Below are 22,989 nucleotides of genomic sequence, written 5' to 3' on the forward strand. Positions count from 1 at the left end.
CAACATCCTATTAATCTGAAATGGGGATCGAGACGGGGTGGGGTGCAGAGATGAGTGGCTAAAAAAGAGCAAAACTTCCCCAACTGACACTCTACCAGGGTTGGGCAGTATCGCGATACAAATGTATCGCGATAGTATTTCAGAAATACATTTCGTATCTGTATTTCTGTATCGCGATACATTATTTTCACCACTATCTGTATTCCTGTATCGAAATACATTTGTAATGTTTCTTTGTATCGCGATACAATCAGGATGAAATGTATTTCGTTACTTTTCTTGAGAAATACTCCCCACCCCCCTTCCCGAAAAAAAAAAAAAAAGAAACAAGTCCGTACGCATTTTTTTTTTTTTTTTACTGCTGAGGGCATCAGAGTCAAGGAGATGCTGGGGCATTGTTACTATGCTGACCAAGGTTCCTTTTGATTCTGCAAACTATTTTTCTATGCGTCCTCTTCTCTCTTCTGAGAAGTGTTGCGTAGTCGGGGACTCGAACCAGGTGGCGTGCCAGGAGTGGAGTCAGTGCATCTTCTGCCGCAGGTCCTTAGGTAGGGATTTCTTGAGTCATTGTTTGCTGGCATCCAATGCCCGCTGCTAACCGTCTCTCTTGCCTTAGCGTGCAGAGTACACCCAGCCGGCAAAGCTGAGTCACATTCCATTGCCGCACCAGTTTGGCGGTGGTCTACTTGAAATAGTAGGAAGACACGCTGTGAAGTTCAACACATATTCAAATACATCTGCGGCTGCGCCCGTAACATTGCACGGCTCAAGGGTACGTCATCAGCCGACGTGAACGTGACCCGCTGCTCTGGTGATCCGAAACCCAGAAGGAGGCCAGAAGTGGCCTCGCTGTGCCATCCCATACTACGTACTCCCGCGACTCGTCTCGAGACTGCTGCTTCTCGGACAGCTCGCACCTGTGCCGGCAATATCAGCTCGCAATCCACGAGGTCTCTGTTTGGATAATTCTAGGCAAAACTTGAGGACTACAGTCCGTGCGTCGGTGGCGGAGGGTCGGTAGTAAGGAACTTCAGAACCGGAATACTACCGTATCGTTTTTCAACCGTAACAGAAGATAAAACATGTGTTCCAAGATGCTTCTGGTGGTTCACTATTCTCAAAAATTCCAAATGACACTGCATTCACGATCTTCAGCGAAGTAACCTACAACGAAAGTACGTATTGTCCTTTCATGCAGCAGCGTGGTATGGTTTCATGTTCAAGGCCACACCTACAGATAAAGAATACTATAGTTCATTCCACCGTGACATCATGTGATCAATGTTGACAGGATTCCCTCGTCAGACAGACAGGATGTCATGGAAGGGACCGCGGTCAGCCCTTGATGGAACGTTTTTTTGGGCCCATTGAAGACTCCTTGTCGTCCGAAACCACTACCTTCAAGGCAAAGTGCCAAGCCTACAGGAAAGTAATGTCGGGATCGAAAACATCCACTTCAAACTTCAAGCTTAATCTCAGCTGGCGTCTCAAAAAAATTTCGAAAATGTATTGCACTATCAGTATTTCTGTATTTGTATTTCTGCACTCCCTAAAATGTATTGCTGTATTTGTATTTCCAAATACTTTTTGCCTCTTTTTAAAATGTATTTCCGATACGTATCGCGATACATTTTTACAGATGTATCTTAGTATCAGTATTTTAGCTACTATTTTAATGTATCCCAGTATTTGTATTTCCAAATACATTTTTGAGTATTCCTGCCCAACCCTGCACTCTACAGACCAAGGCCTATAAATGGTCGTCATTAGATTTTCAACCTGAAAACTAACAGGATAACAAAACAAGACCAACAAAAACCTTTTTTCACAGTTCCTTCAAAACGCTGCTTTTCAGTATGAAGGTTCCGAGAATGCTAACACAGGAGATATTCATAATAGAAAATGCAAGTAAAAAAAAAAAAAAACAACGGCAGGAACTGACGACTTAAATTTTGCATATTGCAAGACTTAACGGGAAACTAAAGCTGTTCTGTATTTGAGGAAGAACACCAAAATCGTCTTGATATGGCCTCCAGGATCACGAATATCGAGTTCATTTTTTCAATCTGGTGCATGGAGAAGCAGAAATTAATTTCTAAAGTACAGCTCAAGCCCCTCCTTCCCGGGGCGTGACGTCATGCTGGGAGTTTTCGGAAAATTGAATTTGTAAAAAGGTCAGAAATAGACGCCACAACTGGCGTCAGTGTGGAAAAATACAACTAGCAAGCTTGCAATTGCACGCGCCGCCCACACGAGCGACACGTGCTTGGCGCCCCAAAGATCCTAGTACGACGTCACGGCTGCTCTGAGGTTTTTCGTGTTTTCTCGCGTCTAGTTACACCTCCGGGGAAAACGAAAACGAAAGCGATATTCAGATTCACAGGACAAAAATACGCCAGAAGTCACCTATAACTCGTTTTTTTGTCCAGAAGTGTTTCAGTTTCCCTTTAATTGTCAACATATTTCAAAGATTGTGCTTGTCTATTGAGCTCCAATAGAGATACCATCAATTTAATAGCTAGTAAAGAATTTGCATTACCGATGACCACCTTACACATCATGGCGTCCTTGAACCTTGACTTTCCTTGGTAGCCCGGAAGGGCCGGAGAACTGCTCCTGGACTTGCTTTGAGAACAGGCGTCCCACCATCTCTCGCACCACCTTCTGCAGGTTCTTGCTGTCTCCTAGAGACACGAGCTGCCCCTCCTAGAAAGACAAAATGTGTTCTCAATATGTCAATAAAGTTATTTATATGCAGATACAATGGTATGAACATGTCTCAAGTAAGAGAATGTGAATGCCCAGGTAAATGCAGCAAGCCACACTATATATATGCATCAAAATTTTACAATATTTACTAGAGAGAGAATAAAAAATATTAGAATATATGGCAACTCTACTTGTCTTAGACGAAACCAGAAAGATTAAAATATTTCCCTCCATACTCCGCTAAATCTCAATAGTCAGTCAAATTCGTTGCAACGTTCAAATTGTGCAAACGTTTTGATGGATCCTCTTTGCCCATCAGCATCCACTCAGTAATTTTAATAATGTATGTGGTTCTCAAAACAGTGCATTCAAGACCCTGCGCATCTTGACTTTGTTAAAGCTTAGTCTAGCTGCCGGTTAGTCACCCTGCAAATTTATCACCTATTTTACGACTTTACGAAGACTGGAATTGAAAAAGGCATAAAAAGGCAGGAATTGACCAAAACCGTCATCATAGTTGCAAAAAATGGCAACAGCAGCACAGTATGAGTAGTTACCTTTCCATACTTTTGTTTAGTGCTGACTCAGTGGTGGCCCTGTAGGCCAATGAACCAACTTACTCAGCTCAAGCTCGCCTCGTGTAATAATCGCTTGTGCGACTACCGTATGCTATGCCTGGAGACACAGCTACGCATGCACTCACACCCCCTGAATAAAGTAGCAAATGCAATGACAGTTACTCTTTCAACTTGGAAAATTTGATTTCCTCTCATAGGGTGACCTTCGGTTAGGACTGGTTAACATCTCATTTTGGAATTGCACTACTAATGTAAAGTAAAGATAGAATTAAGATTTATCTGGCAACCCCTTACAAATTTGTTTGGGCATACGCATATGGTGGGCACACTCAAAAGCGATTTTAGACCAGGCTAAAAGTTATTTTCAAGCATGTACCTTTACTTCTGTAGCTGATGCCGAAAGCGCAAATGAATTTATCGCCCTAAATATTTAGATCTCTTGACTATAGCCTCAAGTGAGAACAGGAACAAAACCAAAAGAAGCCCATAATATACTACAGCATCTCGATCCTTCTGTCAAGCAAGCATTAAACACAAAAAGCACGCAGGCAGGTTTGTGCGTGCTCCACACACATACTCACGGCGAGAGTTGTTGCAGGTGCGGAATTTAACTTCTAAGGATAAAACGGGCAGAAGTGTCGTAGCAAATCAGCATGATTTATGATTATTTGCAGGCCGACATATTGTAAGCACCCAAAGGCAAATGTGTAGGGCGATTTTACTTCCCCCGTTGTGAAATGTTTTACTTAAAAATATTTCAAGAAGCGGCAGTTGAAAAAAACTTAAAATGCCGTTCAATGAGGATGCACATGAAGGCCTCTTGTCTACACGACCTTCGGGTGGAAAGAACTGTTCAAAAATGTAAAGATGCACAAATATTTAATTTTTGGTGGCCACCGTCCATCATTTCTCCCTTCAGTAGCCTCTATGAAACGCAGTTTAACAAATGCAAAAACTTTACGCAGGCTACTAAAGCTGACTTGCAAAACGTGCAACTGGCGTTGCGTCACCTTGACACAATTCTATCGCAGGGTTCAGTTTAAGGGTACCCCTTACAATAAATAGCCTTCCGATGTGCATTGGCTGTGCATGCACTATGCTGTTATAAATAACAGAAGTCCCGTAATGAAGGGACGGCAACTTACACATTTTTAATTTGCCACTGACTGTGTTTAAAACATAGTTTGGGTGGGCTTCCATTTGAAATATTAAGGTAAAAGGCTTCAGTCCACATTCCAACCCCATTTGCATAAAACTTCAGATAACCCAAGTTAAACCACAAAGTAAGAATCGCAGCCTTATACCCGTCAATATTGTGAAAAAGAGGACACATAAATACCGGCAGTGTCCTGTTGGTGAAGTTCTTCAGCTGCGCTTCTGCAGCACTAAGCTGTTCCATGTTGCGGAGAGGCATCAGGAACAGCTCTGGTGGTTCAGGCCTGGCCAGTTCCTGGGGCGTCACCTGTTCCCCAGGCCTCGCCTGCTCTCCCTGGTGCTTGAAAGACACCACGTGCCCGAGCACCTGCCCAACAGACTTGCAGTTCCCTGTTCTGCTGCTGTAGGTGCCCATCCTGGATGTGCAGGTCTATCATGGCCTAAGCAGCTGAGCGTCGAAGGCTGCAAGATAACCAAGGCATAAGAAAGCATTATCCATTTTGCTGATCAACATTATGCACTGATGATGCGAAGAAACTTTTTCAGAAACTTGGGTTTCGGGAAGTTTCAGAAGAACGCTTGAACCTTCAGGTGTTTCGGATGGTTTGGGTAGCTTTGGAACGGTTGCCAGACACAGTGAGTGTTTCAAATTTTTTTAAAAATTTAAGAGACATTATAATTTGTATGCAATATTCATAAATGTAATAAAAAAAAAGTGTTAATCAAATCAACTCTCTGAAAAGGAGACACGGCCCCGATTTTCAGAACGTCACAGTTTTGGCTTGTATGGTCAAAATGAATGCTCCCACAAAGTTTTATGATGTTTTTTGACAATCAAAGGAAATAAAAATACTGATTCGTCGGCGACGCACGCGAGACGCGCTGCGCTTGGCTGCGATAAGCACCAGTTTAAAAATCTGATATCTAGGTCCGTGCCTATTAGGCCTAGCTTGGTGCCTGTACCCTTGTTGGAACTGCCATTTTCTGGGCTTTCAGGACGGCCTTTTTTTTAAACTATCAACCGTCTAAGAATGGGAGAGAATCCCGTTAAGAACACTTGCCCTGGTATAGGTTGTATTCGTGAAGCGGTGCATGCTGGGACCAGCGCCATCTTGCCGTCCTCGAGAGCAGACAGCCGCGCGCGCACTCCCGTAGCGCCCAGCGACAGGTGACGGACGCGTTACGCACGCACCGTTGCAGTGCGACGTATTTATGGTGTTTGCTCGCCCGCTAACGTGAAGATGTCTTCTTCAAGTGGTTGTCCACCGCTGGGTTTATACGGCCTAAGTTTAAGCGGACGGGAACGCACACGTTACGAGGAAAAGGTTAAAATGTGCGGCGCGGATCCGTTCGCGCTGCCGCCGATGGACCTAGTCCGGAACAGCAACCTATGGCCGCAGGTAGAAATGGGCGACATACACAACTACCTGATCCTCAAGACAAGTTTCGTGACGCGCAAGCAGCTAAAAGCGTACAAATCATTAGACGCCCATAATTACCTTACGAGCGGATGGGTCCAGGAGCCGGCAATGAAAGCAGCGAACGCGAAACGGTCTGTTTCAGGAGCGTGTAGTAGCCAGTGATAGTGATAGCGCGAAGGAGATGATGGTGGCCTAGCGCGTCTTAGATCGGAGCAGTGGCACCCCTTAAAGATTGCTGCAAGGCAAAAATAAAAACAGAAAATCGTGCGCATGAATGTAAAATAGTTATCTAAATCCTGTTTCTCCCGCTCCTGCGACAGAAAGCTCGCATTCGAGTGTTTTTAAGATCCTTTAGAATGACTGAACCAACTAACTTCGATCGAACTTGCGCTGCAAGTAGGCCTAGCCCACTGATTCGAAAAGCTCCAGGAAGTTAATGTCAGAGAAAAACAAACTATGCCGACACTCACCCGAGACGAAGTGGCGTGAGCACACCTTGTACTTGTCGAGGTCAGCGTCCAGGTCTTTTCTGTTGATGCGTTTCAACCATTCTCGCTGTCTCCTCGCGGACAGTGTTCGCGTCGTGTCGCATTCACGAGTCCGTACCTTCGGTATTTTAAAGAACCGAGCGTCTGCGACCTTGCACTCTTTCTTCTTCTTTGACGATTGCGTCTTGTTGTGGCAACCTACCACCACACACGACACCATACCCGAGGCAGAAAGCGCGGCTGCGGCTTCGCCTGAAGTTTGAAAAGGTAGGATGCGGTTGTCCGTACGCGACTGTGCGACTGTCTGCTCCCGAGGACGGCAAGATGGCGCTGGTCCCAGCATGCACCGCTTCACGAATACAACCTATAGAAAACGAAATTGGCTGCAAGCGGCTGCTCTGTGGTCACATGATACCTCGCGCCTAGGCATATGACGCTTTAGAATGAATTGGCACTTCCAAGTAAAGCACAGGTCATCAATTGCACCCCTTGTTAAATAGCAGAAGTTCCCAAAGCAACTTTGTTTTCTATCGTTTCACTTGCAGCATACAGTGTGTAACAGATGATCCACCTTTCTTCGGTTCTGGTAGCAGACGACGCAGCGGCGTCTTGTTTCCCGCAGCAAATGACACTCTAGGGCAGACAAACCCTCCCTCTTTACTCACGTTAGCAGGCGACGCGTCTGTTAAAGAAAGGTCAGCTCCCTCAGTACAAGCCTGCCGAGATCTCAATCTCACAAAACACCAAAATCCGGCCATTGGTACAACATTTCAAGGTACAAACAGAAGCTGCACAGCACGGCGCCGAAGCGAACTTGCTGCACCTAAAAACAAGCCTCTAAGCTGTCCGTCGAACCTCCCCAGAGTAGGACAGCACCACGGCCGTTCTTGGCAGCATGCAATGCTTTCCCACAGCATTACGAGAAAGTTTTGTGACCAGTAGCGTATTGAAGAACTCGGTCACTACTGTAATTGTGCATGTGTCACTACGAAGATTATGGAGCTAACTAAATTGAGCAACTGCCGCAAGCTAATCTGGTCAAGCATACTAACAGAGGGCAGATCAAAAACGTGTCCTAGCACATTATCAGGACTTTAGATGAAAAGGAACAGTACAAAATAATACTTACTGTATTTCTGCAAACTTGATGCTCTGAACGAAGGCCAGTCAGAGTCTGGTGCTTGGCCCGGTCGCAGACGAGACAAGATGTCCGCCCCAGGAATTTTGCTTGGCCACCCGCCGTTGTTTCATACTCAAGTCGAACCACAACAGAGGGACGGACGCCACCGTTATTTCGTCATTCTCTTCGATGAACTGTGCTCCTCCTCACTAGAATAAAAGGCGTGGTCAGACATGATGTTCATTCAAGTAACTTCACACTGTCAGGTCTTCGCAACCTTTAGCATATATTATAACTCCATGGCTATATCCCCATGCACGGCCACATTGAAACACGACGGTGTCGCATTCCGGTATACGCCAAGTAATAAAAGTAGCAGTAAAAGAGAAAAACGGTGCTCATTTCGCGTAAAGGTCTGTTTACACCATGCTTTGTAGCTTTTTACTTGCAACGGTTTCGTGATACCGCGGTTTCGTGCAATTAGCTTATTTACATCCAGTTTTTCAAGCAATGGCAATGGCGTTTCGACTATACTCCATTCATTTTTAAGCTGAGACTAGAAGCTCCGCCTTCAACGCAAGCTTTCTGCCCTTGCTAACACAAGTGCGATCACGCAGGCACGCGCAACCAAAGCACTGCAGAAGCCAGCGAGCTCGCACTGAAGGCGGAGATTCCAGTCTCAGCTTAGGGGCGAACGGAGTACACATTCCTTGCATATGACGACATGCTAGGTAAGGACAGGGCCCTATGCCACGCCGGTGGTGGACTTCACAACGCGCGGTTGTGCTTACCAAGGCGTAGGATGCCACTAACTGCCTGGACATACCGTAGAATGCCGTGCATCCGCCCATTCCACATTAAGTGCCCATTGCCAAATTTGCGACATCTGAGAAAATACGCACAGTACATTTATATGTAAAATTGACGACCGGACAAGCACCTATCCCCCATTTTTTGCGATTATTTCCAAAGTTTGAGTGGGCGCTTACCCGGTATTTAACGGTACACCGTATTTTCATAGAAGGAACCTAGTTTTGTTTGATGTGAACTCGGAAAAACGAGTCGAGCTTACGATGATGACGGTTAGACAGTACGTGCAGAATTTTTCAGCATTGGTGCGATTGCGCTACGAGCAGAAAGTTTCGATATACCGGTAAGTTATAATTAAAAAAAAAAAAATATGTGTCGAAAAAAAAAAACGTTGTATTGCGTGCCGCAAAATTTGACGAGCGGCTCTAGGAGTCGCCTGTAGAAATATTGTTACGACTTTGCGAAGTATGGCAAACAATGCAAATTTACCGTCATAATCTAAAACCTGATGCAAGGATAAATAAAATAACGGACAAGCGTCTCGCGGACGGCACAGCCCGATGCCCCGCCAGCAGCGTCTCGGCGAGCTAGCATGCCTCCACCAACACGGCGCGGTCGCCCCCAGAGACCGCCTTGATCACCGGACACCGCGCGGTGCCAGCCACCAGTGCTAAATCCCCCCCCCCCCCCCCTCCCAACACACACACTCACTCACGGATTAAGCGCGACGATGGGATGACGAGCGAGCGGGACGGTGAGACGACGCTCCTGACGCCCGACTCCTACTTCTATCTTCTCCCCCACTTTTCTCCCCTCACCCTACCCCAAGTCAGTGACAAATGCGCCTAGAGCGCGTACACGATTGACTCTATTCCCCCCCCCCCCCCCTTAATTTCACTTTAACGCTTACGACACACGGAGGCCGCAGCCGAACGATCGCCGTCTCGCCGGGCTACCGGCGCGACATTCGTCCATACTCGGCCCGGAGTCCCGAAGGTGCGCTCGAAGCGTGGAAACAGCGCGATGCAACGAAAGGCAAAGGGCATCTACACTACGAACGGGCAGAAGCCGATGCAAAAACGTGCGCGAACGTAAACAGAAAAGTGCCGCCGCTCGCCAGTACGAAATAATACGCGGTCGCATCCCTTTCCTGCTGCTCGTACTTTCTCTTACTTGACGGCTACTCCGTCTTGCGGGACATCACGACGAAACGATCGTCGGGATACGGCAAACGGCCGTCAACACCGCCGAGTCAACCACCAGCAAGCGTTGTTGAGCGGAAGTTGGTTCACTAGGCCTACATACGACGAAACCGACAGAACACGAACATCAAAATCGAAGCACAGGCGGTAAATTCGAGCGACTTTTGCCCCGCATAGATTTACATTCAGCGCTTTCACTCGCCACCACGGTCACATACAATTTTTCAACCCTGGAGCCACCGTACCTGAACCATGCCGCGAACCACGCCAACGTCCCACTCGCCATTTGTGTTTGCTCACCTTGTCCGGCTTTGGATTGGATGCTGGATCGGCTTTCTAGCAAAGTCTATCAACAGCTGGCTCGATGCTGGATGAGGTCTGTTCTAGTCTAAACACGAAGTCGGAAATATATAATTGTGCTACTGTGCTACTCTATAAAAAAAAAAAAAAAGAAAAAAAAAAAAACGGGGGCACAAAGAAGTACACGACGCTTCGACGTAGTGCCCTCTGGGAACTAGTTGGCCACTCAGTTTCGGTTTCGATTGAGCAGCTTCCTTTCATTCTATCACGCCGTGACCGAATGCGCCGCTTGAGTTTTCGATGATCTGACTTTTCACGAACGTACAATACATTCATTCTCGAACGATACAAAACGAAACGAGAAAAGAGTCAAAGTACAGGCTAGCTGGTGGAAGTTTTTGTTTTGTCAACCATTTCGTCGTTTACCCTGAGACCTGTCTGTTTTTTTCTGTTACTTCTGCTCTTCAAAAAAAAACCCAGTCTCAGGGTAAACGACGAAATGGTTGACAAAACGAAAACTGGGGCAATTTCCTTGCACACAAATTACTGCACACAAATTACTATGGTGTCTTCCTCGTGTCATCATATATCGCCCACTCAAATTTTACGCTGATAGGAGATTAGGTTTTCGCAAACGCTGAGGTCGGCTAGCTACGACGGAGGCTCTAACAAGCGTCTCCTACTCTTCGCTAAGCCTTTTTGGACGAGCTTTTACTGACGCCCAAGATTTGTGTCTGAACGGTGTGTCTGAAATTATCTCGGCATACTCAGTCAGGAAGAAAGCAAACACATAAATATTACGGCCATTACAACCGTCAAACGCGCTTTGAATAATTTCGTTCCTTTGGCACACCGCATAGAGGTTCACGCCCGTCCGACGCACTTCCGGCGAACGGTGCGACATTCTTCACACAATTGCTCGACTTTTGCTTTCTTAAAACGGTTTGTGTGGTGGAATGTGCCTATATGATTGCAGAAAAAATTTATGTGCATACGCGATGTTGAATATTAGCGGAATGCAAGCGGGTGGGGACTTAGCTTCGTGCAGTGCTGCGGGTCAGTACAGATAAGATATAAGATGTGTGTTCAAATTGAGCTTTTCAATGGCGCCTCCAAGTTTTACCTCACGTATTCAGGCGTATTAAGAAAAACAGTAGTCGCAAAAATATTATTTCGTCTATGGACGCATAAAACAAACAAACTTCCTGACCAGCTGTAAAGGTGCGAGCTCGATGTATGCAAACTTATTGGTCGTTACAGCTTGTTGACTCGTACACAAGCAAGATACACGAGCTACGCAGCGTCGAGATTCCCAGCACTGGCTCGTTCACATATATCTCGAAACGCAAACAGAAAGGCTCGATAGAGTAGAAAAATACAACAAGCATGTGTGAAGGCAAGCTATACGTCTCGGGCTTGTGCTATAGATTCGAGGTCCGGCCATTTAGGTTAGTTTAGAGACCAAAAATGATGCTCTCGAGACCAAAAAACGTGAGATCACGGCCGTTAATAGTCCACGCTGCCGATCGAAACCGAAACCATGCCACTCTCCTCCCTGGCCAACTAGTTCCCAAAGAGCAACGCGCGCCGTGTTGCACGCAGGGGTTTATGGAAGTAGTGACCCTTTCTGGTTGAATATAGGGTGCACGTGATGTTTCGATTACGATCATGCAGAATGATGTAAAAAACGAATGTGCCGCCCAAACTGTGTCTTCCTCGGACAGACCGCTCGGACCCGGAGTAGTTCTCCGCGCAGCCTTTTTCGGGGGAGTACGATCTATAGTCACTCGCAACATTTCAGTTTCGTTATCAACGTTGCCGCGTTGAAATGAAGGAGTTTCGCTGTTTTTTTGTTTCGATTGCTGGGTGGGCTCTCTTGCTGTGCTTGCTTTTGTTCCTCTTGTCATGACCGACTGGCTCGAGCATACTGCGGCGCTGACATCGTCTAATAAAACGCAGTAGCAGCGAAATCAGCGACAGCGACGAAGATACCAGCTTAGCTCCAGCTCGAGTGACGACGAGGCAACCGTTCTCGGCGAAGTCTTTGCCGACTCATTCGCCTTGCCAGCGAAGAGGCCCAAGATATGGCGTTACGTCGAAGACGTTGTGCACACCTATTCGGATGAAGAGCTAGGTATGTCGTTTGCTAGAAGACAATACGACAAATTCCCCTCAGATGGAACTCGCCTGCGGAGATGACGGTCGCTTTACGGCATGCGTGTTTGGTATTGCTTAACAGCCCCTTTGCAAAACGTACAGCGCCACGACGGCAGGACATTTTATCAAAGCATGAAGTTCCGATCAGAATTTCATGCTTTCAGCAAAATAGCAATGGGAACCGAAACTGTTAAAAAGCGAGAGCAGACGCTATGAAAGCGGTGGCAGCGCGTGCAACTGGGTGGATCGCTTACTGAGGCCGACCGCTGAACGACCGCTTGCGCGGAGCGCTCGGCATCTGCCTGGGCAAAGGGCTGGATCGCGCATCCCCGCTTGGTCGCTGCAGCCGCAGCACGAGAGTGAAGCCACCGATCGGCGATTTTGCATGTTGAAAAATCGCGTTTTTGGAGCGTTTCGGAGGCTGGCGGCAACATGCTGAAGACATGTTTTCTACTCGTTCGTAGTCAATCGTCGAAGAAGCCCTTTAAAACCCTGTGTAAGCCCTGAGATTTGCCGTTGAGAACATGTGGACATTTTTAGGGAAGCGCAGTGCCGCAGTAAAAATGCCCAACTCATCGAAAGCAAGTTTCGCCGCCACGATGCAACGCGCAGGTCACGAGTGACCCGCGCGTTGCATCATTGGACTTTTTCCATAATGCAACGTGCGGGACCCTTGCGACGTCACATGTGACGTCAATTGTGATGTCATTATAGGAAACGTCCCATAATGCAATGCGCGGGTCACGAATGAGACTGCACATTGCATTATACGACGTTTCCCATAACTCAACGCGCGGCTACGCCGACGGCGACGTTGGCGTCGCCGACCCGCGCGTTGCATCATGAGACGCTTCCCATAATGCAATGCGCGGGTCACAAATGAGACAGCGCGTTGCATTATGGGACGTTTCCCATAACGCAACGCGCGGTTACGCCGACGGCGATGTTGGCGTCGCCGTCACCGACCGCGCGTTGCATCATGGGACGTTTCCCATAATGCAACGCGCGGTTACGCCGACGGCGACTGCGACGGCGATGCCGCTCAAGCCGGAAACGGGCGTCTAAGAGCTGCTCTCTAAAAAATTAATAGATGTAAACCAAATTGAATTTTCATTCCACAGCCATGTTTGATCCCGTCTTTTTTAACAAAACTGAAATAAGCCTTTGTTAACTTGTTTAAAGGGCCCCTGAAAAGAAAAAAAAAGTTTTTTTAAAACAGTCTGGTAGGGACACGCGTGTCAAAAAATGAATTTTACGCGAAAAAAAAAATTTTTTAAAGCAATATTGACGGCGAGAGATTTATTTGAAAATTTGCGCGCAAATTCCAGGTCATTCAGCTCGGCTTCTCATTGGTAACCATGGTCATTCAAATCGGCTTCTCATTGGCCAATAGAATGAGTGACAGCTTAGATGTTGGTTCGAAAATCTTCGTGATCTCTTGAAATCGCCTTTTGAATTACATATTTTTAGGTTCAAGAAACAATCCATCACATGAATGTCGCAATTGTTTACAAACGTTTTACAAAATCGTAACTTCCGTTCGGATACTACAACAAAACAACAAACAAAAGCTTCGCCATTTTGCTTTTTGTCGTGCTCGCCGTCTTCGCGTTCTGAAGAGGGCTTGTTGCTTGTGTTAGTTAGTCAGTCATAGTAAGTACTTAGGAAGTGGCGCGGGTGACAGGTTTCTGTTTTTCTGCTCTTCTTTGCGCGATTCGTGTGTTCCGTTTACCTCATCTTTTGTTTGTTTTCTGGCGCGCGCCAGTGCCAATTTTTGTTTAGATGTCGGTTCCCGTGGTTCCCGTAAAGAGTTTAGTGAGGCACGCGGCACCGCACTCAACGTTTAATAAAAAAAAAATCAGTTACCACTGCGTGTCCTCGCGGCGGCTTGAAGGATCGTGCGGCTCGAACGAGCTCGTCGAGGCACCCGCTTCGCCGCGGCGAAGCGGGTGCCTCGCGAGCGGTTGTCTCGCGGCGATCGGAGCGGACGCCTTCCGGCTGGCGAGGCGTGTCCTCGTACGGGCGAAGGCCCAGCTGCTGGCAGCGTTGAAGCAACCGACGCTTCAGGTCGGGGTCCACCGCGACGACTATGTACTGTGTGTACGACCACGGTGACCACGGTACGTGCACGATACGACGCGGTATCAGCGGTATGTCGTTCGACCGGCAGACAGCCGGCCAGGGGCTGTGTTCCAAATCTCCAAATGGATCCGAGTTTCTCCGGCGGATCGTATCACGTGACAGCACAGATTGAAAAACGCTGTACGCGGGTAGGTTTTAGAACGCCAAGAGTGCAAAACCCTCACCCTGGGGTAAGATCGAGTCAATTTTGGAACATGGCCAGGAAGTAGCAATGGCTCACGTGCGGGGCGCAGCCAAGCCAGGAAAGCAGCCAAGCCGATCCACTACGAAGAGGCGGGGACTACCTCTCCTCCACGCGCCCGAGATGCCGAGAGAGAGAAAAGTGGAAAGGAGGTGACTGCCGACTAAATTGCGTCTGGCGCAGTCAATATTGCTCTAAAAAATTTTTTTTTTCGCGTAAAATTCATTTTTTGACACGCGTGTCTCAACCAGACTGTTTTTAAAAAAACTTTTTTCTTCTTTTCAGGGGCCCTTTAAGGATGACGCGGCGTTAATACTAGGCCAAGGATAATATTAGGTGTCACCTTTTAGCATATTGAAGACATGTCCAACCTAACGGTCATTTGTAACCATCATATAGTTTCTATATCAGCGAAAAAGCCATGTCGGTTACATATCAAAACTTGCATGACTCGAATGGCCTGTGAAAGCAGCGAGAAAACGATGTCGGTCAGTCACCGAAAACTCCGTGGCTGAACTGGCCGGTGATTACAGAAAGAAAACGATGTCGGCCAGTCAGCGGAGACTCCCCGGCTAGACTGGCCGCTGACTACAGCAAGAAAACGATGTCGGCCAGTCACCGGAAACTCCATGGCTAGACTGGCCAGCGACTACAGCAAGAAAACGATATCGGCCAGTCACCGGAAACTCCACGGCTAGACTGGCCGGTGACTACAGCAAGAAAACGATGTCGGCCGGTATCGGGAACTTTCCGGCTGGCGCTGGCCAGTTTAGACAACGAGCCCCCGATATCGGCCGGGATCGGTTTCTTACCGGCGTCCCTGGCCGGGATCCGCCGTACAGCTCCCAGTACTGGCCGACGTAATCCCAGTATCGGCCGACATGGTGTGCTACCTGGGATCATATTAGAGACTAATGATTTGAGAAAAGATGATTCAGTGTGAAGTTGTACCTTCCGGTATATTTTACATCTAGAGTAAAATAAATAACTTTACTTCCACACACAAAAACAAAGATATAATAGTAAGATATTTAGGTTGGCTGTGTATTTACGATTACAAACAATTTCAGGTGACGGATGCCATAGTGCCTAACTGGAGCAGCTTCGATGCTCTCGGTGTATAAATGAATCGTGGCAAGCCGATATATTTTATCCTGCTCGAGGATAATATTTTGGGATTTTTTTTATAGTGATCAGATAAAAATTATTAGTAACCACCAACAAAAACAGTAGGTTAAATACCCCATGAAGAAAAATGTGATAAATAAGATGTCCCTGCATTCAAAATGAGCAGTCCTTGGGAAATCAAATTCGGCACTTTACGCTAAGGTTTTCCTCGCTGTACCCATTTAATAAAGTTGCTTCCAAGCAGATCCGACTGTCCGTGCTACATATACGTCACAGGTCCCTTCTGTTGATGACTTGCTGAGCCGCCACGCGTGCCAAGACTGAATGCCAGGGAAGGCGCGCACCGTCAGCCACTCTTCTTTTTTTTTGTTCACGATACCGAACAACCTCATTTTCGTCCAGATATACAAGATGCACGCTTTTCAGTTTCTTTGATAGAACGCTCACCATTGTCCTGGCCGTCTGAATTGCGCTTACTGAACGTTCTCTCAGGTTGTTCAGCGTGGCCTGGTGCTTCACGAGTCCGCCAACTCCGTCACATGCATTTTTCCCATGTCCAGATGCAGAAAATAACCACTGGGCTTGTGGGCAATCGTCCTTTGCAAATTGGTGAAGCTGGAAGCGATTCTTGAAATGACTGGCGGCGCCGTCACTTACGTACGTCACGTACGAGTATACCGCAACGTTGTCTTCAACCCACTCCTTCACTTTTTCTAGAGCCAAGCAAGCGTGAGCGGCGTCGTGACACAGGTCCTCACTGATGATGGCAAAGCTGTTTGTAGATTTTCTTGTCGTCACTACACATGTAAATATCGAAACTTGTTTTTTTTTTCCAGTGATATGCTTGCACTTCGTCAGGAAGCACGATGGTCCAGTTTTCAGCAAAGTCAAAATGAAACACAATGCTCCCGCGTTGCATGCACTGTTTTTCACCGTAGATCGCTTTACCTTGCGTTTGCCGGATATGGTTGTGAAGGAGCCAACTTCCAACCGTCACTTGGATGACTTTTAGGAAAGTCTCAGGTTCCAAAGTTTTTTTCACAAGGTCGCCGGACTCCCATGTTGCAAGCACAATCTCTTCATCCTCCGGGATATCAAGTTCCTGGAGTGTAAGAAACTGGCCTTTTGGGCAGTGATCACAGTCTCCTTGAAGGCACAGTTCTGTTGCTGGGTCGCACAGAAATGCCGAGTTCATTTCACCAGTGTTGAATGTTGAGCCTGTAACGTTCTCTAGAGCGGCAATGCAAAGATAATAATTGGCGCAGCGCACACAAACGCACACTTCCTGGTGTGGAATACATTGGACCCATCTAGGGCGCAACGAATAAAATTTCGTTAGCCCAACGCCGGAATCGGGATGCTTGTCTTTGTATATACGGAAGGCATCTCGTATTGAGCGTGTCATGAAGCGCTTTGGCACCAACGTTTTCTCTCCGTTGAGCATGACAGAGATGACGTCCTTCTGGTTGGGACTTTGGCGCGAACATTGTAGCTCGTCTTTCGTGAAGTACTCTAGGGCAGCAGACAGGTTCTCAGGGCTCACCTTGCACCTCGTGTAAGGATCCGGCTCATACCACACGCCATGCTTTTCCTTGAGTTTTCGGGATTTACTGATGAGGTACATTGAGGCCTGTGGAATCATCTTTTGAACCTCATTCTTCGTCAGTGTTGACGGCAGGAGTGTAAGCAGTTGACAACGTTCCCGGAGAGAGGTGGCGGTTTCAAAGGCCTGCCGAAAGTTGTCCACCCACTCAGTGCATGTGGAGCATAATGGTTCGGACGACCCCGATGGTGCGTCCCTGTCGTACGCAATACGTAGCCTTGAGCTTATATTCTTGACAGCAACCTGCTCCAGTTCTGTCTGCTTTCTCTTGACATAGGCAGGCCTGTCCCGACTTCTTACGACGCTTGGTTGTCTCAGCGGCGACACATCTGTAGGTAGTATGCTGGGATTTAGATCTTCAATTGCTTCTTCAGCTGGCACAAATATGTCAGGGCACTGCTCTGAGCTTCGCATCGAGATCTCCTTAGTGATGTGCATGAAGCAATGGTAGCACAGGTAGTCCGTCGCACTCACTTTGGTGGAACAGTCAGGCGGAAGAATTTGCTTCAACCAGTTTAGGTCCAACTCGCCAACACTTCGAAAATTCCGCTGCTTTGGTATAGTCTTTTTGTGTTTGCAAAAGTAATCTGCACAAAACACTCGTTCGGAGCTCCAGGACGTCTTCATAATGTATACATAAATAATAGAAATTAAACCCCAACTGATGGCATATAATTGCCAAGTGAAAGAACTACTTGGTGCACAAGTGACAAGTCCGAGGCTGAGGAGCTCACTCACTGCAAACGTACATTTGCAAAGAGAGGTCACAACTGAGGCTGTCGGCAAAGCTTGATCCACGTCAAAGGAAGAAAGAGGGAAAGTCTCCAGACAAAAAATTGTGGTCAGCGGCCTTCGAAAAAGACTTTCCGGAATCGCACTGTCGTCCCTCCACGAGCTGATATGAAAGCACCCGAGCTTCTACCACGTGGTTCATGGCACAGCCTGAGCCATGTCGGCGACCGGTTCGCGAGGGGTTGGCGGTGGGGTTACGTTGATGGTCACTCGGATTAGCCCTTGCTGTACTGAGCTACCGCCTGCAGTGCCTTATCGCCGGCTGGTGTCAACAACGAGAACACACACACCCTGTCTACACCAAAACTACAAGCGTTCACCGCACACGCGTCGCCGCCGCTTTTAAGTTTTTGTGAAATTGCTTTCTTTTGCCGCGGAGAACCGCCTTATCTTAACTACGCGCCTGAAATCCTTCCAGGCGGGCGTACACAATATCAAGCGTTTCGAGAAATGCCCGTGGAGTAGAACTATGGGAAAATTCGGAGCCCGCGATGTCGATATCGTCGCCGTTGTGTTAGTACGCCGTCGCGTACTGCAGTCCCCCGTTGGGGGAGGGGGGGGGCGCTCTTACTACGATTACATGGCGACAGCGTTTACACTCTATGTATTTACGCGAGGCTCGAGTACTTGGGGATAATGCTACCGGTTGGTGTGCCCCTTTGTGCCTGATATTATCGTCCGTGACGCCAGCGAGTGAGATGGCGACAGGCATGACTGCTCAGTAAACACGCGTCGACGGCCATGTTTTGCTGGTTGAAGCGAACCCCCTTGTCCTTGACAGTGAGCGGGGAAATGCGAAAAAAAGATTGTATCGGCCGTTTTGCCAGAACTAGCGACGAGTGTCGTCTGCGGTTTCCGGCAACTATTTTGCCATAATCGTGAGCTTAGCGAGGAAATGATTTTTGCTAGCCACTGAACACTACCACGCAGAAAGGGAATGCTTGAACATGTTTTTGTTGTGGATATATATCAGGGATATATATGAGAGAGAGAGAGAGAGAGACATGAAGGTAGAGCGGAAGAGGGAATAGCATATAGTGCCGCAGGAGAATAAAGTAAACAAAGTTCCTAGTGGCCGATGGCTGCATGATCTTTTCTCGGATCACTAGTCCGTAATATGATACCTCTTTGTACACAGTAGTTTCTCCTTAATTTAAGTGTGTGAACGATTTCTTTAGTTATCATTGGCCTCATCTGAATAAAAATATATAAAAGATGTGTGTTGGTTTCATGAAACTGGAACTCAGAGTCAGTTCTTGTATAAAACACTGCTAAGTGTAGGCTTTGAAAAAGGACCCTACTTTGGGGAGTTGTATCTTCTTTCTCAATAAAATGATGCAACATGTTTTTAATGGAAATGAATGCCGAAATAGAGTATAATAGGTTACCTAAATTTTAAAAAAATCGAGGGTGGTGTTTTTTTTTTATTCGCATCGGAATTTTTCTTTGTTTGATTTTGTTTCCATGTTTGACTAAATATATCCGAACTATTGTATCACACAGATACCTTAGTTATTTTTTAAATATGAGCTATATACTAGTAGAATAATAGCTGCAAATTATATCATAATGATTAAATTATTTCATGAGATACAGACCTCCAAAGTTTGCCATTGTCGTTCGAGCAGGCATGTTTGTCAATTTTTAGAAAAATAAATAAATTTTAAATAAATATCATTACTTTATATTACAAGCAAGCTATGCCCATAGTTTGCGCCTAAAACGTATTAGAGTTCTCCTAATGTTATCGCTTTAGTTATTCACTCTCAAACGGGCCCCCTCCATCAGTGCGCGTTAATGCAACTGTCCACCACCTCATGCCTTACGATTTTTCCTGTCCCCAAGTATTTTTTCTAGCCAAAACTAAGTTTGGATTCGTTCATACCAGACACTAGACAATAACACATAAAAACATCAGTTGATTTGAAAATGTCGACTAGCCATCCTTTGGTCGATCTTATCTGAAATCACCCTACTGTATCTCAAATAACCAACGTCATATCACTCTATACAGATGGTTCAGTGTACTTAGATCAGGTGGGAGCAGCATTCGTTATTCTGAAAAACAATGGAAGAATTATAAAAATAGGAAAATATCGCTTACCAAAACACAGTACAATATTCGATGCAGAGGCTATTGCCATATTTAAAGCCCTTGATTATATTCTTGCAACAAGAGATGGGCTACATTGTAACATATACACCGACAGCCTATCAGTCCTACAAGCATTGGCAAATCCAAACAATGCAATTCCTTTAATTAACGAAATAAAACATATAATCCAATCAGTCAACAGATTTAACACAACGGCTTTTTTTCACGTCAAAAGCCATACTAATATTTTAGGGAACGATCTAGCCGACCAATTTGCAAACTCGGCACGTTATCATGGCCAATACATACACCTACCAAAATCAAAACAAAATATAAAACATACAATAATGGAATTAGCACGTAGGAGATGGGATCACTCTTGGCAAAACGATGGCAAAAACACAGAATTATTTAAATGGATACCATCAACCAATCATATACCTATTAGCTTCCCTCCTTCTAGTAACATCACACAAATTATAACTGCACACGGCAGATTTCCTTTTTATTTCTATAGATTTAATATACACAACCACACTACTTGTCCCTGTGGACAAACTTGTACTAGTATGGATCATTACTTTACTGCATGCCATCTAACAAAACCATCTATTCAAAAACTTTCAATATCGCACATAAACTTGAATATTCGTCAAAAGCTACTGAACTCTAAAACTCATATAAATACTCTGGAGGCGTTAGTTAAACATATTTCAGACAACATTCCACAGTATATAAATAAATAAATATATATATATATATGTGTGCATATGTATACATATGTGAATGTATAAGTATGTGTGTTTATATGTGCGCGTGGGTGTATGTATATGTAGGTATGTATGTGTGTATGTATATGTATATATATGTATATATGATTATATGTATTTGTAACAAACTTGAGAATGGAAGATATCAATCTCAAGGAAAAACAAAAACTACTGTAAAAAATTTTCTTACAGACTAACTTTTAACCCAAACAAGAACGGAATCCAAGAAAAAGACAACCAAAAGTCATCTTTAAACCCTGAACTGCTAATATGCACACTGTCGATGGCCTTGGAAGACCCAAAAGTGGTGGATAGGGGGGGTTTGGACCAGTTCCATTCTCCGGGCTTCCTTAACTTCTTAGAAGAAAAAAAAAAAAAAAAAAAAAAAAAACGCCATCTCTATGAGAAGACTCCATCTTTGGTTAGGAGAGCCGTGGACTAGTTCCTGGTTCGGAGCTTCTTTTTAGCTTTCCATCCTGAACCAACACCACAATCAATGGCAATTGGAAGGCCCACAACATGATCAGGGGGAGTGAGCCAGTTTCCTTCCCTGGGATTCCACTAACCACCCGCGACAAACAGCCATCCACAGAGAAGACCCCAAACAACAGGTTAGGAGGACCTAAGACCAGTTCCAGGTTCTGGGCTTCTCAGCAAGAGTAACGAGAGTATCTACAATAAAACTGGAACGAAAAGTCATCTACTCTCAGAGCAACAGTGTTCAGGAACGGGCAACCAAGACAGACAGTGAAAAAGAAAAGAGGTTGATCTCTTATTGCACCCCTCAAGACCGACCACCAACAACAAACAACGTACGAAAAGAAAAGTAATACTGACGAAAACGACTAAATATTTAGTGTCTGTTTCAAGACATAACCTCATTCCTTCCAATCTCCAAAAAAAAAAAAATATTAATAGCAACACATGATAACAATACAGGATGCAAACATGAAGTTTTATAAGTGTGATCCTTCTCCTTCGGGGGAAAATGTAAATATGTAAATAGGTAAATACTAGGGTATGTATAGCTATAATAATAATCTCTTGCTGTAAAATATAATCATTAAAAAAATGAAAAACAACGAAAAAGTACAATGCTCTCTGCTCCCTTCTCCCCCCCCCCCCCTCAAAAAATAATTAAGGCGACAGACAAATAAGAAATAAAATGAAAACATACATGAGAACGCCAAGATAACTAGAAATACATAACTAATTTTAAAATGAAATCATTAAAAGAGAATACAATTTTAACATTGTTTCCAATCCATTTTCTTATATATTCCAGTACGAAAATTTTAAAGAAGACAACTTCCTCGTCGTCAAGAACACAGAAGACAAGAGGCAGGACCAAGCGGAACAACAATTAATAACTTAATACCAAAGGAAAAAAACGAAACACAAATACTCATAATTGCTCGCAAGATTCTCCAAGTTCGTTCCAATGCCAATGTTCAGCTGTCTCCCTGTTTTTCTTTTTAATTGGCTTTAAGGACTAAAGAAGCGTTTGGTCAATTACGGCCCTCATTTTTTATATTATATTGGATCAAACCTGTTATACCGTCAGGTGGTGCAGGTCGAGAGGAACAGTTTATTTCCTTTTTTTTATCTCTCACTTAGAAATTGAGTAATTGAGTCTACGACAAGCTCCAAGCCGATGTCGAACGCGTACAAGCCAAGATGTAACACCTCATCCAAGCTGCATCTTTGACGAAGGCATCAGACGTTCCCGACGGCACAGCAACGGCTCCCAGCAACAGCCTCACAGTGGAACGGCTGGAACCAAGCAACATCCCAGTGCGACTTACGCCCATGCAGAGCAACATCATCGCTCCCGAAGTTTCCCTTCGAACGTCGACTCCACACGAAAACAACACGAAATCACCCATCTCCTTGGGACGACCGTCGAGACGCAGGCCTGAATGTTAGAGCCCATGGCACGACAAGGGCAGTCAATGCAGGTGCACTCAACGAGCGACACCTCAACGGCAACCCCATCTAGAACGGTGCCATCGAGACCAACATCAAACACTGGATCGCCGAGGTAGAACGTATCGCAGTTCTTGCTCATTGGACACCTCAACTTGCCCTCGTGAATGCCGTTTCATAACTCCGCGGATCAGCGAAATATTGGCAATCATAATGCGGATCAAAAATCAACGATTGGGGCGCTTGTAAATATGAAATCACGTAGTGGTTTAGAGGAAAAATGACCATGAAAAAATTCCTTCAGTTCCAAAAAAAAACGACAACTAGTCGAAAGTGACTCAATCGTCTAATACGTTTACTCCAAAAACGCAAAGCTCGACATGGCACCATATACGTTTGTTATAGAAGAATG

The 22,989-nt window shown here is 45.7% G+C and overlaps 1 protein-coding gene across 1 annotated transcript in view; it reads left to right on the forward strand.

Annotated features, from left to right (window-relative positions):
- The window catches only part of LOC120841246, a 31,837-nt gene that overhangs the window by 2,907 nt on the left and 5,941 nt on the right, over nucleotides 1-22,989 (forward strand). The window contains exons 2-3 of the mRNA XM_040212097.1: nucleotides 16,572-16,600; nucleotides 19,792-20,343. Of these exons, the coding sequence (XP_040068031.1) occupies nucleotides 16,572-16,600; nucleotides 19,792-20,343 (581 nt within the window). The remainder of the gene's footprint in view (nucleotides 1-16,571; nucleotides 16,601-19,791; nucleotides 20,344-22,989) is intronic.

Source organism: Ixodes scapularis, unplaced genomic scaffold (assembly GCF_016920785.2).
Source record: "Ixodes scapularis isolate PalLabHiFi unplaced genomic scaffold, ASM1692078v2 PGA_scaffold24__2_contigs__length_7659602, whole genome shotgun sequence".
In the NCBI taxonomy this organism is placed as follows: domain Eukaryota; kingdom Metazoa; phylum Arthropoda; class Arachnida; order Ixodida; family Ixodidae; genus Ixodes; species Ixodes scapularis.